Consider the following 12,917-nt stretch of genomic DNA (forward strand, 5'->3'; position numbering starts at 1 on the left):
GTGCTGGCGCATAAAAAAGAAAGTATCTTTTGTACCCATATTTCAGTTTTATAAGACGATGTTAGATAAATATGCTGAGAGAAATCTGCATTTTATTGTGCATAAAAAACACTGGCCATAGTAAATATAGACCATAAAACTAAGGCAAGAATTAGCTTTTAATAATTGTGTGCGGCTTGAAGTATAGTTAAATCCTGGTGTCATTCTGGGTGCAGGTCTTGCCCTTATGCATATATTAACTGCATGGAAATCAAGTTTGTAAACACTGGTATATAATACAGTGTGCTCCACTTAAGACAGTTCATGAGAAGGTCCACCCACAGAGTCTACTTTTCCCCTGCATTCCTCCACAACATCAAAAACATCAAATCCCCTGAATTGTTGGATGTGCCATTTCAGTGATCGAGGGAGGACCCCTGGAACACAACTACCGACTAAAGCAGTTCCATTTTCACTGGGGGGCCATTGATGCCTGGGGCTCTGAGCATACCGTGGACAGCAAATGTTACCCGGCAGAGGTAAGTTGAGAAGTTTGGGAACAGTGACAACAGTGGAGAAGAAGGAATAGTTCTGAGTTTCCAGTTCTAAGAAATTATCAAGAAGAATCAGGTAATTCCTACAAATGCTAACTCTCTCAAGGGCATATTTGATGATTCCCAGTTCAAACATGTAAAAATAATAACTGCCCTCATTTCAAATAATATGACAGAAATCAACCTTAAGGTCCTGAAACAGAATTCTTCTAGAATTCTAAGCTAGGCTCACACGATAGCCTAAATTAATAACGCAGGCACAGTGCAGGGTCACCAGGTCAAGTTAACCCAAGTGAGAGATGCTGGGAGCCTAAATGAAAGTGGTGGCAATAGAAACAGAGAAAAAGAGGACGACTTAACAAGCACTTTTGAAATTAAAGCAAAATGACTTGGAGGCAGAGTCCTCTTCAGGAAAGGAGAGGAAAAAGTTAAACATGACCTTGAGAGTGTCACTTGGGAGGCAGGGTGAGGATTCATGAATGATGGACAAGGAATGATTTGTAGGGAAATAAAAGGGGCCAAAATACATAGAATTTCTTCCTAACAACTTTCCACCTAATTTAGTTTTAAATGGTACCTTAAAAAGAAACACATTTTAAGTGGTTATGCCTCGAACAAATTTGTCCTAAACTCCTAGTCCACATAGGGAGAATCTATTTCTCTCAACATAAACATCTCTCCTTTAGATGCAAATGGATTTTGTATATGAGTGTTTCATGCAAATCAGGATGGGAATAGACAAATGTTGCTCCCTCACTGAAATGTTATTCACTTGGAGATAGATATATACACATATGTGTATACAAAATTTTCACCCCAAATAAAGCCTATTCCAAAGTAGTATTAATTACTGCCCCTGTATATATTTCTTCCTGTTCTTTAATTGTCTTATTTTGCACCAGATTGTCATATGCTTTTCTCAGTGGCTTTATTTTGGGTGAGGAAGCACAGTAAATATCATATGTGAATAAGGCTGTTTTTGAGCAATCCTACACAATCATATGTGAAACCATTTTTTAATGGTGTTTCAGCTGCACTTGGTACATTGGAATGCAGTCAAGTTTGAACACTTTGAGGATGCAGCACTGGAAGAAAATGGTTTGGCTGTGATAGGAGTATTTTTAAAGGTAAAAAAAAAAATCCTACTAGCTTTAAATGATATAGTGTATCCTAGGATGAAAAGATACAACATTGCAATTTTAAGTTCTAAAAATATTGAGATAAAAATGTTTAAAAGACAAGGTTGTTATGAATATATTTCAAATGGTATAGCAATGCACAGTCCAGTACGGTAGTCACAAGCCACCTGTGGCAACTGAGCACTGGAAATGTGACCACTTAAAAAAAAAAGAAATGTGGCTAATTTGTGGAACAATTTTTAATTTTAATTAAAGAAATGATGCTTAAATGGAGCAGGGCACCTTCGCCTATAGGCACGTTGACCCTGTCAGCAAACAGCCTACTCAGTTTTCTGTGTCTAATTGAATTCAGTGATGTTTAAAACATTCTAAATTACCAGTTTAAATGTAGCTTAAGTAGTATGGTTGGTTTGTTTTTATATAATCACCAGGTGGTTAATTTTAATTTACATTTTGTTGCAGTTTCAAAAGTGAGATTTCTATTGGTTTTTTTTTTTTTTTTTAGTATTTTCTCATTGTTTCTTTAGCTAGGCAAGCATCACAAAGAGCTACAGAAACTGGTGAATATTTTGCCATCAATTAAGCACAAGGTAATTTTTCCCCTCTAAATCACTTGAGATATGCTTTATGTTTCAATCTCTGAGTGGAGACAATAATAGGGCACTTTGAGTTGGGAAATGTAACTCACCTCAGTGCAACTGAGGTTCTCTTTGAAAGTCTCCCCTTCAGACAACTTGCCATTTATGACGCTTCTGTTGAGAGAGCCCCTGGCCCTGGGACACTCTGCAGGGGACAGAAGGGCTCTGCTTTGGCTGCCATGCCATTGAACACTCAGGGACTCAGGAACCGAAGGAGTCCCCTTCTCAGCCCCAACCCCTGCTCCTTCTCAATCCTTGTGCAAACCCTCAGGGCAGCCTTCTGGAGTCTAGCTACCCTCCCACAGGCAGGGAACAAAGTTTGATAGAAACTTGGTTTGTCCAGTCTTACAGAACAATTACCACATCCTTCAGGGTGGATATTTCTGTGTGCCCCAAAGATTAATTGTTCAATATTCAGAATCCCAGATGGGGCTACTCCCTGAAAGTCTATTCTCTTTCTGTTCCCTCCCCCTCTCTGCCTCTGTCTCTCTCCCCCACCTCCTTCCCATTCCTTCCTTCTCTATCTCCCTCTTTTTCCTCTTCCTTTCTCTCTCTCACTCTTCTGCCCCCCTTCCCATGTCCCTATCCCTCCCTCTCCCGTTCCCAATCCAGGATCCTGTCTCCTCCTAATGCACTTCATTTTAGAAAGGTGAATTCTTTTAGTCTCTCGAAAATGAAAAGCCTCCATGTTTATGCACCAGCTACTACCTAATGCCTCTCAAAGAGTTCAGGGAAGCCAGCCTATGCTAACCTCACTAGAACTGAGGGAGAAAATGGCTTTTGCTCTGTTCCCACTGAGGACTATCAGAAATACATGGTTAATTGTAAGAACAAAGCGAGAGTGTGATTTCGTCCTAAGGTGACCAGAGGTACCTGGAGCCCATCTGGACCACTGCAGGTCCTCAGACTCCCCTAGAATCATCACCACATCATATGATTCCCGAGTTGTTTTCACCATGAAATGATGACTCAATGACTCCTTCTCTTGGCTAGGACACACTTGCAGAATTTGGGTCATTCGACCCTTCCTGTCTGATGCCTACTTGCCCAGATTATTGGACCTACTCGGGGTCCCTGACTACACCGCCACTCTCTGAGTCTGTCACTTGGATCATTAAGAAGCAGCCTGTAGAGGTTGATCATGATCAGGTATGTTCTTTCCACATTTCTATATAAAGAAATTCTAGTCTGTGCCTTTAAAACAAGGCTGAGCTCAAACATTGGCATCAGCTTTTACTATCTTGTAATACTTATATATTTTTATTAAAATGTGCTAACATCTTGTGTTATTTTGGATATAAATTAGGGAATGCTTCAAATTGGCTAGAGAGAAGAGTTAAAACTTAGGAAACATAAGCTTTTTACTTCCATATTTGACAATTACATGTGTTTTATGTATTATATATTTTATATGTAAATATGAATCTTTATGTAAACAAGACCCTTTTAAAGGGAATAAGGAAGGCTGAAAGTAGATGTGCTCAAAACTCTTCAAAAGCTTTAAGGGAATTTTGCTATGGAACCTCAGGATAAAAACAGAAGCCAACAGCATGTGTCCAGAAATTTTAAGTCAGTTGTTTTGACCCTGGAGTTTATTTTTCCCTAGAAACTAAATAGGTGTTAATTACTATGTTAACACACAAATCCTATTTAATTCATAATATAAGTGAACTGCAGTAGTATTTGCTTATGCTTGCTTTATGGGATTTTAATTCATCACAAAGCATTTTCACAAGAACAAAAGTTCCAAAATCTTTTTTATGAAGCCAGGATAACTGACACCAACATCCACCAAAGATACGACCAAAAAAAAAAAAATTTTACAGACTGATATCTCTGAAGAATATATTTTTTAAAAAGCTAAAATAGGGACTTCCTTGGTGGTTCAGTGGTTAAGACTCCACACCCTCAATGCAAGGGACTCAGGTCTGATCCCTGGTCAGGGAACTAGGATCCTGCACATCACATAGAGGTTGTGGTTAAAAAAAAAACACACACACACAAAAACTAAAATAGTATTTCAGAAACAGAATCCAGCAGTGTGCTAAAAGAAATATATATTATACTCTGTTCAAGTAGTATTTATTCTAGTAATGCAAGGATGGTTCAATACTAGGAATATTATTTATCATATCAATGAATCTAAATATAAAAATTATTATTATTTCCATAGATTCTTAAAATGCACTAGCAAAATTCAACATTCATGTTTTTCTTTTTAATTTTCAATAAAATAGGAATGTATAGAGACTTCTCTAATTTGATAAAATAGATTGATCTCAGTTCTAAAGTAAGTAGGATGCTTAATATGGAAAAGAATATTACTATATTAAATTTTAAATTAAGTTTTATTCTGGAAGTAGTATAATTAGACAAGAAAAGAAAAAATAAATTAGAGAAACAATAAAAGGAACTACTACAAAAATATGATAATTCAGTAATTAGTGGAGTACAAAATATTAATTTCTAGAAATCAGTACCTTTGACATGGAGGAATCACAGTCAGTTAAAAGATATAATGGAAGAAAGAATGCTATTTATAATGGAAAGAAAAAATACAAAATATCTTGGAACCAGCTTAACAAGAAAACTTAAAATACTCCTGAAAGACGTAATAGACTTGAACTGATAAAAAATTACTTCCATGTGATTGAATAGGAAGATATCATAAAGATACCTGTAATGTCAAGTCTCCTTAAGTTGTTATTGTCCATGAATTACATAAATTTGATGTAATCCCAATAAATATACCAATAGGATTTTAAAAATAGGCTACTTCTGGCCTCATGTGGAAAAAAAAGTATAAACAAATAGCCAGGGAAATTGTGAAAGAGAAAATGAAAGATGATTAAATCAACCAAGTTACAAAGCCTCAATAGTTAAATAGTGTTGTGTGCTCAGTCACTCAGTCCTGTCTGATTCTTTGTGACTCCATGGACTATAGCCCAGCTCTGTCCATGGAATTTCCCAGGCAAGAATACTGGAGTGGGTTGCCATTTCCTCCTCCAGGGGATCTTCCCAACCCAGGGATTGAATCGGCATCTCCTGCATCAGCAGGCAGATTCTTTACCACTGAGGAAGCCCAAATAGTGTTGTGCTGGTACACAAATAAAGAGATCAATCATAGGATGAAAAATGTAGATTCAGAAATATGTCAGAAATATGTCTCATATGTAGATATGGGAATTTAGTTTATGATAAAAGTTGCATCTCAGCTCATTAGGGGGAAAAGATGAGATTATTCAGTAAGATCAATGGGGACAATTGAGCAGACACTTGGGGACAAAAAGCTGGATCAACCATTCAAACCTTAGACAAGAATATATTCCAGACATATTAAGTATTAAAAATACTGTCACAAAAGTACTAGGATAAGCCCAGGAAAATCTCTTCATACGTCCAAATGGAGGAAGCTTTTCTAACCATGTATCGAAACCAGAAGTCACAGAGATAGCAACTAGTAGACAACATAATTTAAAGAAAAAAAATTTGTGTAGTGAAAACCACTACAAATAAATGACAATACAGAGTTTGCTCATAAGACTGGTCTTGGGGACCTATGCATTTAGTCTATTACTATCCTTCATATTTAAAAATTGATATAACATTGAAAAATAAATAAAATAAATCAGAGGGTCAGTGGCCCATGTGAGAACTTTTCAAATGAAATTTCAACACAGAAAATTCAGTAAGAAAAAATGTTAGCTGTCATCAGTAATCCTAGTTGCCTATAATCTTACCACTACGTGTTAATCATTGTTTGGATAAATCCTTCTGGTCTTTTATTTATACAGATGCACATAATTCCTTCTGTTCTTTTAGCTATATGAATATATACAAGTTTAAAATGAAAGCAGTAAAAATGAAAGTAATTTATTCATGAAGTAAAGCTATCTTTCTATTGAAAATATTTATGCTTCCTGTTTCCGTTTCTAGCTTGAGCAATTTCGAACCCTGCTCTTCACTTCTGAGGGGGAGAAAGAGAAAAGAATGGTGGACAACTTCCGCCCCCTTCAGCCCCTAATGAACCGCACTGTCCGCTCATCCTTCCGTCATGACTATGTGCTAAACATACAGGCAAAACCCAAGCCTTCCACCAGCCAAGTGACCCCCTAAGATGCCATTATCTAGGTAGTTATCTTGCTTAAATATATACTACTTCTTTAAATATTGTTAACTAGACTCTTCTAAATGCCTGCATTTAACAATTATAAACGAGCCTTTCTTCGTATGGCAGTGTTCCTTAGTCTTTGAGGGAAGCTCTTTAGTAAACAAATTTTTACTTTTATTGCTGCTGATGTTTATCACTGAAGTACCAGTAAGAGATACAAGTTTCTCTTATAGCAACCTGTTGGTAACTGTAATATCTTTTTACACGCAACATTTTTGAGCTGTTTTTTTATGTTTATCAATTGGTGATTCTAGAGTTATAAGTAGGGATGAGAATCAAAAGATTTAACAACTGGTAAGACACAGACACTGACCATCCGGAATGCAGGGTTTTCAGAAACAGCCACAGGACCCAGATTGGCACTTCTTGGTTGAACACTGGCTATGTTTTAGGTATATTTGATTTTAAAACATAACTGTGTATTCTTTTATAAGGCCTTCTCAGTGGGTATATGTGCCTCAACTTTTAGCTGTCATCACTAACACATGATATGATTACTTACTATCAATTAATGATATAGAAAAAATATTTTGTAATCCTAAAAACACAAGTGTATACTTATATCTGGAAATTCTTTTGTATTTCTGAAAGCCAGATGTTCTACTTAAAGGCTTGATCATATAGAAAGCATATGCATTCTGAGGAAAATATAACCACAAATATGTTCATCTCAAAAAGAAAAAAGAAAAGCATATGCAGAACATTTTAAAGAAAATGCTTTGAGTGCCTAGAAATGCTTTCATGATCTATTTTACAGAAATATTTTTCAAAAGACTAGTAATACAATAGTCTATGGTTTACAATATTATTTTGCATTGTATGTACACTGATTCATAGAATACAATCATATTTTCCACACTGAAAAAACTATCTTGACTTCCCTTTAAAACTATCTGAACTGTATTTTATTTCATTAGTTGAGGTTCTGTGCAAGGTAGGAGATAATATAAATATCCTAATTTATACAGTGGTTTAGAAGATTTTTGCTATAATAAGAAGGAAAGAAACTCATCAGATAGGTAAAACCTAGATAATTCTACATACTGTGAGGAATCCAATCCAGAGTCACCCTTGCTTGTAAATATGTGGAATGTTTCTAATTGCCTATAAGCCTGTATTCAAACTCAATACTGCATTTACTAGTATATTTGTTTCATTAGTATGCTAGTCATCTGATCTGTAAGATAAGGTTGGATGAATATACTTAACATTACTGAACTATACAATGAAAAAGGTTAAGATGGTAAATTTCATTTTAATGTGTATTTTACCACAGGTAAAAGTAACTAATACATTCAGTAGGGAAAAAAAATAGGGTTGGAGTTGTATGTTTAAGTTTAGGGGCATATCTCTGCTCTTAAAAAAGGAAGAGGGTGAAGGCATTGCTTCTACAGTGCATGCTTTCTCTGGAAAATGGAAGCATACATGCTCTAGGAAATGAATAAAATTCTTTACAAGATTAATATGGGGAAAAAGCTATGTTAACTTTATTCTTATCTGTTTTAAACCATGCCTGCGTGCATACTCAGTCACTTCAGTTGTGTCCAACTCTTTGCGACTCTATGGACTGTAGCCCGCCAGGCTCCTCTGTCCATGGAATTCTCCAGGTAAGAATACTGGAGTGGGTTGCTATGCCCTCCTCCAGGGGATCTTCCCGACGCAGGGATCGAACCCACGTCTCCTGTATCTCCTGCATTGCAGGTGGATTCTTTACCCACTGAATCCCCTGGGAAGCCATTGCAAACCATAGTTATCTTTAACAGGTACACACATGAGATATGTACAGGCTTCCCTCCTAGCTTTCTTGCAAATTCTTGGTGTAAAATTCTATTGCAGTGAGTCTTCTAAATTGGAGGGAGAACCAATGCACAGAATTCCTCACCTGCCCTTCCATCTTAGAGATATAGAAGATATTCATAGGGTGTGTCCAGGTTGGCCACCCCTGATTAACATACATCTAGTGTTCTGGTGTAGTTTTTAACAGTACCCTCTTTCACTCTCAACCATGTCCTTCTTTGTATTACAATTGCTGCTCATTTTCATTACATAATATAATAAAACCTTTTCTTTAAAATGTTAATATTTGTTAAATGACTTTTTGTTCCTATTAGTTTCTTTGAGTATGTAAGATGTTTGTAAAATTAGTGAGACAACATGCAGATCAAAAAATGACTGGAAAACTCATGAGGGATTTACCAGAGAAGCAGGAATGGAAAGATCCATCCAGTGCTCCAATTTCTATGGAACCAGTGCACAATCTGCTGACATCACCAGTAGGGCAAGCTGCCAGCCCCATTCTCCTTTCCCAGGGCTACATGGGTTACGGTAAGGTTGGTTATTCTAAAACCAGGCTTCCACCTCAAAAAAGTTTAGGAAGATGCCCTTCTCTTGATTACAGGGGAGTGGAGGGTGGCAGGGTAGGGGGATGGGGCGGGGGGAACACATTCTTTTGGCACAATATTAGCAAAAACAGTACTGTAATCACTTTAGGTGTTTTTCCATTCACTTGAAGACTCAAATTTTGATAACTGTTCTACTTAATGTTGTATTGTCTTTTCAATTCAACTTTAAGTTCTTTCATATCAAATTTTACTGATCAAAATGGATACAATTCAATTAAGTGAATAAGCTCAATTTTGCAATCTAATTAGTACATATTAACAATACTGGCTACTTCACCTATAAATAGTACTGCTTTCTTATTGTTGGGAACTGAATGTGTCCCCTCAAAATTCATATGTTGGAAACCTAACTCCCAATGTGATGCCATTAGAAGGTGGAGCCTTTGAGAAATGACTAGGTCATGAGGTTGGGGCCCTCATGATGGAGTTAGTGATCTTATAAAAGAGACCCACAGAGCTCTCTCAGCCCTTCCACCATGTGAGGACATAGAAAGAAGACGGCCATCTATGAATTAGTAAGAAAGTACTCACCAGACACTAAATATGCCATCTGCCACCACCTTGATTTTGGACTTCCCAGCCTCTAGAACTGTAAGAAATAAATCTTGTTATTTATAAGCCATCCAGTCTGGTATATTATTATGGCAGCCTGAACAGACTAAGACACTTGTCCCTATATACATTTGGATTCCTGCTTTTCAAATTCAACCTACTCTTCAAAAGTGGTACTTTGGTTTGGGTTCTAGGTGGGGATACCATCTGTCACCATTCTAACAGTTGTGTTGCTCTGAGCTTATCACTAGACAAAAGAATCAGTAAGAATGAATAAAGAATAACTTTATTCATTAATAAATGAATAAGAACTGATTGAATAAAGAACTGAATAAAGAATAACTACCACTGGATAGCTCCTTCCTCCAAAGAAAACTTTTAATCAGTTGTACATATATAGATTTCTAAGTATTTTCATATTAATATGCATTTATAAGTATCTTATCTTGTTACTTTTAGGGATAACTGTAATCTGGAAAATATATAAAGCCTTTGGCATAGCAATGAGTGTTGAAGAGGACTTGAGACTCCACTGTATCTCCTTGAGTAAATCTGGTGATTTAATAATGAAATTAATGGTAGGCAAGAAATATTCTTTCATGAGAATTCCTGCATTGACCATTCAGTGAGTCCCAGTATTACTGTCCTATGAGAGCAATAAAAAAGCCAAATTAATTGAAAGACTCCCAACCTGGTAAAGAGTAAATATTTTTTTCTTGCTCTCCCTTTATGCTTGCTATAAATGAAAAAAAAATACAATTATGGATCATTCTTTTGTCATTTTATAGTAATTAAGACTCATTTAATAATAGCATATTTGTAATACCATTATCTATTACATCATTTATATATTTATAAATGTGAAATATTTTAAATATAAAGGAAAAGTATTTTCTTTAACTTTTTAAGAATAATCAGTTATTTCCTATTGACAATTTAAGACAAAAACTTAGGCTTTTTCCCATAAAAAAGGGATAAACATGTATACTTGAGAATAAGTAGAAGTTGTATTTCAGGCACCAAGAAAAATAGAAAATACATGTTACATTGCAGAATAAATATAAATTTGTTCTATTTATCAGAATATCATAGTAGACTATATCTTTGTATTACATTTTTACATATCTTATTTTTATCTTATGATTTATCAAATGATGGGAACTATAGTTTGGAAATGAAACTGGCTTGTAGAGTAACTTCTGTAATGAAATTAATTTAAACTTATTCATGAAAATGAATTCAGCAGTTAATTGCTGAAGATAAATATCTAACTCCTATAAATGAAGATTTAAATTCACTTCTAAATCATAATAGAATAAAATCTAAATCTGTATCCTTTTAAATTAGGCGTATCTTCCTAGAAGACATCTTTAATTATTCTGATATGAGAGTCTGGTCTGATTCATAAGAAATGTTACAGCAACCCAAACACTAATGCTTTCAGAATGGCAACAATTCTCAGCATAATTCCTGGTCACAGAAACCAGCAAAATTGGAGATCTGCACAGTTATATTTTGTGCCAGCCAAGGAATTCTCTAGTTAGAGGCTATAACTGCCAAATCTCCACCTTCAAGAAGTTTAAGATACAGTGCAAGATGAAGTCTTATGGAGGCAACAAAGTACAATATAGTGTGATAGGTGTTATAAAAGGTGAAATACTTGTGCAAGGAGCACCCATAGGACAAGTATTTAATCTACTCTTGAGGGCGTTGGGAAGTTTTCAAGCTACTGCTGCTATTAATAACAACTAATGTTTCTGGGACACTAATTATCGCCAGACACTATGCCAACATATAGCATTTCCCTGATTTTTACAGATGAGAAAACTGAGGGCTAAACATTAGGAACTGGGAGTTCCCTGCCAGTCTACTGGTTAGGACTCAGATTTAAAAAAAAAAAGATCAAATAGTCAAGGCTGTAGTTTCCCAGTCCATCCAACTCCAAAGTCTATTTTCCTAATTACTGATGCACTGAGCTGAACAAGGCCACCTTGGAGCCTTGTTTATTATGCAAGTGTCTTTGTAAGAAAGAGTAAGGCAGAGTTTATGAAGAGTTTGGGCTTCTGCTGTATGATTTCAGGGAGGGAGTAGGGAAACAGGCAGCTTAGTAATTGGGTATCTCAGTAAATTTGATTTGGATGAGGGAGGAACAAAGACAAGCCAGGAAGGAAGTTATCCAATTATTAAAAGAAGGGGATTGTTAATCCTTTTGCAGTTGCAATGTGTCCTTGGGAGAAACGTTTTTTCTTGGTCTTATGTGTGTAAACCACCGTCTAATTATTAGCAGGATTGATTTTGCTTTCTCAATCTCTTACTCTTGTTGTCCCAGTTTAATTCCTTGTTACCTCTCACCTAGATTGCTTTATTCCGGCTGTATCCTTTATACTGCAAACCAGTCACTTACCTAAAACACAAATACGATCACAAAAGCCTCAACTCAACTTGCAAGGGTTCCCTATTCCCTACAGAGCATAATTAAAGCTTTTGGGAATGGCCCTTCGCCATAACCTAGCACCAGCCACCTCTATCTATTCTTGATACTCTCATATTGCCCTTTATACTCGATGGCCGAAGTTCTCGCGGTTATGGCAGACTCCACGTTGTTTCATCGCTCAGTGCCTTTGCTTGTGCTGATTTACCTGCAATTCCATTCCCAGCCTTCTCCACCTGAAGTAATAGCCCTTCGTGCCTGTGTGCTAAGTCGCTTCAGTAGTGTTAGACTCTTTGTTACCCTATGGACTGTAGCCCACCAGAGTCCTCTGTCCATGGGATTCTCCAAGCCAGGAATACTGGAGCGGTTTGCCATTTCCTATGCGAGGGGATCTTCCCCACCCAGGTATTGAACCCACGTCTCTTCCCTGCATTGGCAGGCGGGTTAGCCCAACCGCCTTCAAAACAACTCAGGCATTAGAAAGCTCTCCTTGAATTCCCAGGTGGCCTTTGTAATGTAAACTGAGTTGCCTATAATACACAATCTTATCTGTGAATTGGTCCTTCTCTGTCTCTAGGTTGGAAATTCCTTGGGAGCAGAGGTTGCACCTCTGTAGCCTCTAGAGCCGGCAGGTGTCAGTGGAAGGGGGAGGAGTGTAGGGCTCTGTCTAAGGCGACAATAAGTGGAACCACGAATGGAGGCACAGCCTCGGACTGGAAAGAAAGGCTAGCCGCGTTGTGTACGATGAAGCTTCGTGAATGGATGACGAGAAAAGGAGAGGTGTAACTAACTTCTTGACCACAAAACACCTCACAATGAGTTGGGAAGAGGTAATGATAACGCACTGGGGAAGCGCTAGGAGAGAAGAACTACTTACAGGGGAGGGTAGGTGCCCCTTCTCCTTTTTCGGGAAGGAGACATTTAGTTGTGCAGACTTTTGGAATACGAGCTACCTACCCCTGCCTTTAGTCTTAGGTCAGAAACGCTCCCCTCCACTCTCGCCCGAGAAGCCGCGCAGCAACTGCGTCTGCGCACGTCCTCAAGCCCGCCT

The 12,917-nt window shown here is 37.1% G+C and overlaps 1 protein-coding gene and 1 long non-coding RNA gene across 3 annotated transcripts in view; one reads left to right on the top strand and one right to left on the bottom strand.

The window, feature by feature from the left end:
* Positions 1 to 8,561, top strand: part of LOC101104372 (carbonic anhydrase 5B, mitochondrial) — a 31,056-nt gene extending 22,495 nt beyond the window's left edge. For both annotated transcript variants that reach the window (XM_004021933.5, XM_060408291.1), the window contains exons 4-8: positions 400 to 518; positions 1,565 to 1,660; positions 2,200 to 2,262; positions 3,304 to 3,459; positions 6,247 to 8,561. In XM_004021933.5, coding sequence (XP_004021982.2) covers positions 400 to 518; positions 1,565 to 1,660; positions 2,200 to 2,262; positions 3,304 to 3,459; positions 6,247 to 6,426 — 614 coding nt within the window. In that variant the 3' untranslated portion in view covers positions 6,427 to 8,561. The remainder of the gene's footprint in view (positions 1 to 399; positions 519 to 1,564; positions 1,661 to 2,199; positions 2,263 to 3,303; positions 3,460 to 6,246) is intronic.
* Positions 1 to 9,454, bottom strand: part of LOC114111343 (uncharacterized) — an 82,087-nt gene extending 72,633 nt beyond the window's left edge. Inside the window, exon 1 of the long non-coding RNA XR_009598911.1 lies at positions 9,415 to 9,454. This is a non-coding gene — a long non-coding RNA (uncharacterized LOC114111343). The remainder of the gene's footprint in view (positions 1 to 9,414) is intronic.
* Between the last annotated feature and the right edge of the window lie 3,463 nt (positions 9,455 to 12,917).

Source organism: Ovis aries, chromosome X, assembly GCF_016772045.2.
Source record: "Ovis aries strain OAR_USU_Benz2616 breed Rambouillet chromosome X, ARS-UI_Ramb_v3.0, whole genome shotgun sequence".
Lineage (NCBI taxonomy): Eukaryota > Metazoa > Chordata > Mammalia > Artiodactyla > Bovidae > Ovis > Ovis aries.